General features: G+C 48.2%; 1 protein-coding gene across 1 annotated transcript in view; it reads right to left on the minus strand.

The window, feature by feature from the left end:
- LOC119335800 (protein HOMOLOG OF MAMMALIAN LYST-INTERACTING PROTEIN 5) overlaps nucleotides 1-1954 on the minus strand; it is a 4683-nt gene extending 2729 nt beyond the window's left edge. The window contains exons 1-5 of the mRNA XM_037607879.1: nucleotides 1653-1954; nucleotides 1459-1559; nucleotides 738-847; nucleotides 564-639; nucleotides 315-452 (exon numbers count right to left, since the gene is read on the minus strand). Coding sequence (XP_037463776.1) covers nucleotides 315-452; nucleotides 564-639; nucleotides 738-847; nucleotides 1459-1559; nucleotides 1653-1746 — 519 coding nt within the window. The 5' untranslated portion in view covers nucleotides 1747-1954. The remainder of the gene's footprint in view (nucleotides 1-314; nucleotides 453-563; nucleotides 640-737; nucleotides 848-1458; nucleotides 1560-1652) is intronic.
- Between the last annotated feature and the right edge of the window lie 461 nt (nucleotides 1955-2415).

Raw genomic sequence — 2415 nt, forward strand, 5'->3', positions numbered from 1 at the left:
CTGCCCGGCATCAAATATGTTGGCACTGCCAAATGCTGTGAGAATAGCCAACTCGTGTAATTTCGACCCTCCATGAATGAATTAGGCAATTACACTAACTCACATTTGTATTTGAGCACAGTTAAGTTTTTCACATACTTCAACCTGCCTCGTGAGCTGTTGTACCTCTGGTGCAATTTACCCTTTTCAAAATAATAATGCCGACTAACAAATTATTGATTCCGCGGCGTGTGAACAACCAAATGCATCATAGAAAAGCCAAATCTGCCGACAAATACTAGTATCTAAAGGATAGCCGGAGTTAAGGAGGTTACATGATCAATTGTAGTGGTGCTGGCAGGTGCTTCATCTTTGTCCCCACCAGGAGGGCCAGCTTCAGGCTTTCGTCCTTCTTTGAGAGCTTTTCTAATTTCAGCGGCTTTCCAGATGGCATATTTCTGCTTCTGCTCAAGCTGTTAAAGGCCAGTTAATGCATAAGTACATACATACATTCTGAAAGTTTCAACATTGCACAATGAAATTGTAGACATTAGCGTATCAGGCTTAAATCAAGAGACACTTACATCAGGTTGAAGCTCGCCAAACTGACTGAGAATCTCAAAAAAGATGCTGGCAGCATAGAAAGTTTTTGCAGTGTTTCTGCAAAATGTGCAGGTTTGTTTGAGGTGCATTAGTGAGATTACAAATGGCTAATCCTGATATGACTGAAACAGAATAAGAAGAGTTCAATGTAATACATGTCAGCTCGTCCAGCACGATCCTGTTTGTCTGCTTTAGCAAAGACACTTGATGCAAACCCCTCCAAATGAAGATGGTCATCAGGCCCCAAGGTCAAAGATTTCTTATCCTGGAGGATGCAAAACTTAATTAGGACAATAAACCTGAGAGAAGTGAACTTACTAATCTATATATACTGGAGCAGATTAAGGGTGTGATAAAAAGGATTGTTACTTCAAAACAGGCAAGTGAGCAAGTGGCAACACTTAACATCACAAGCCCAAAATCCATCCAATCATGTAGCACTACCACAACATTTGGAACCAGTGGGTGGCATCAAAGCGGTCACAAGACAGGGAGAACACAGCACATACACTAATATTGATCCATTGGAGTTTGATGCCAATGGAAGATCAGCCCATATTGCTGAGTGGTTCAGTTACTTGATTGCAAGAATCAGTATAAATTCAGGTGGAGTCAATTCCGAGGATTCCAATGGAAACATGGGACTTCATAAATTATTCACTGCAGTGCACTTGCATGCTAACAGCAAAATCACCATACCACTCAAATGATAAATATCCGTATTCTTCTTACAGGCGGCTAAATACATCGTCGTTCTCGTTCCCAAACCCTTAATGCAACGAACGCAACAGATCCAAAGTAAATTAGAGTCCACAGCTGCTTAGTATCCCCCTAAGGAAACGAGCGAAAGTAAAAGGGGGCAGATGTGTACAACACCTTCTCGAGCTGGTTGATGAGGGAGACGAGGATGGAGTTGGTCATCTTGGTGCGCTCCTTCTGCGGGATCACCAGCCCCTTCTCCATCGCGTACAACCGACCTGCTCAAACCAAAACCAAACCAAATCTCAGATCGAACCCTAGCAATCAGCGGCGATCGCCGCAAGGCAGATAGACGGCGGGGCGTCTCTCACAGTAGTACGCGACGAGGGGCTCGTGCTTCTGCAGCTCGTCGGCGCGCTGCAGGTAGGGCAGCAGCCCCTTGGCCGGCTCCGTGCCGCTCCCCATCGGCCGCAGGGGGGACGGCTGCCTCGCTGCGGGAGAGGGATATCGCCGGAGGCGGAGGTGGGAGATTGGGAGTTTGTGTTCGGGGAGGCGGCGATTTGGTTGGGTTTTGTTGGATTTGGGTAGGTTTTCTGCTGTGGGAGTCGTTGCTAGGATGCCGCAGCTTCGTCAGGAAGGAACCGTAGAGGTGGGAGGGAGGGAAGGAGAAGCTTCTTTCCGATCGTGGGGCTGGGGTGGTTTTTTATGCGAAGGTTCCTTGCATTGCTGCGTATTTGCACCCCGCTCCTTCCGTGGTCTCACTCGCCGACCGTCTGATTCCGGTCCCGTGCCGTGAGGAACGATCGGGGAAAATATACCGTTAATATGGGGCCGCCCTGGCTTGTTTTATCCTGCACTTCTCGTTTGGTTGGGCAGATCCACAAAAAAATGCAAGTGTGTGTTTGGTTTGTCTCATAAGATTGACCGTAACGGATCGGTTCAGTTCCAAGAGGCCATATGTGTTCATTCAACTTGACAGCGGGTCCACCACGTCTCTCTCAAGGGGCGACCGAGAGGCGATCGGAAGGCGGCGCCTAGGGTTAGGGTTTTGAACGTGGGTGGTGGTGATCTTCAGGGCGGCTGGGGCGTAGCGACGGCGCTGCATCCTTGGCTTGGTCCTGCGTTTGGCTACCC

Source organism: Triticum dicoccoides, chromosome 7B (genome assembly GCF_002162155.2).
Source record: "Triticum dicoccoides isolate Atlit2015 ecotype Zavitan chromosome 7B, WEW_v2.0, whole genome shotgun sequence".
Classification (NCBI taxonomy): Eukaryota; Viridiplantae; Streptophyta; class Magnoliopsida; order Poales; family Poaceae; genus Triticum; species Triticum dicoccoides.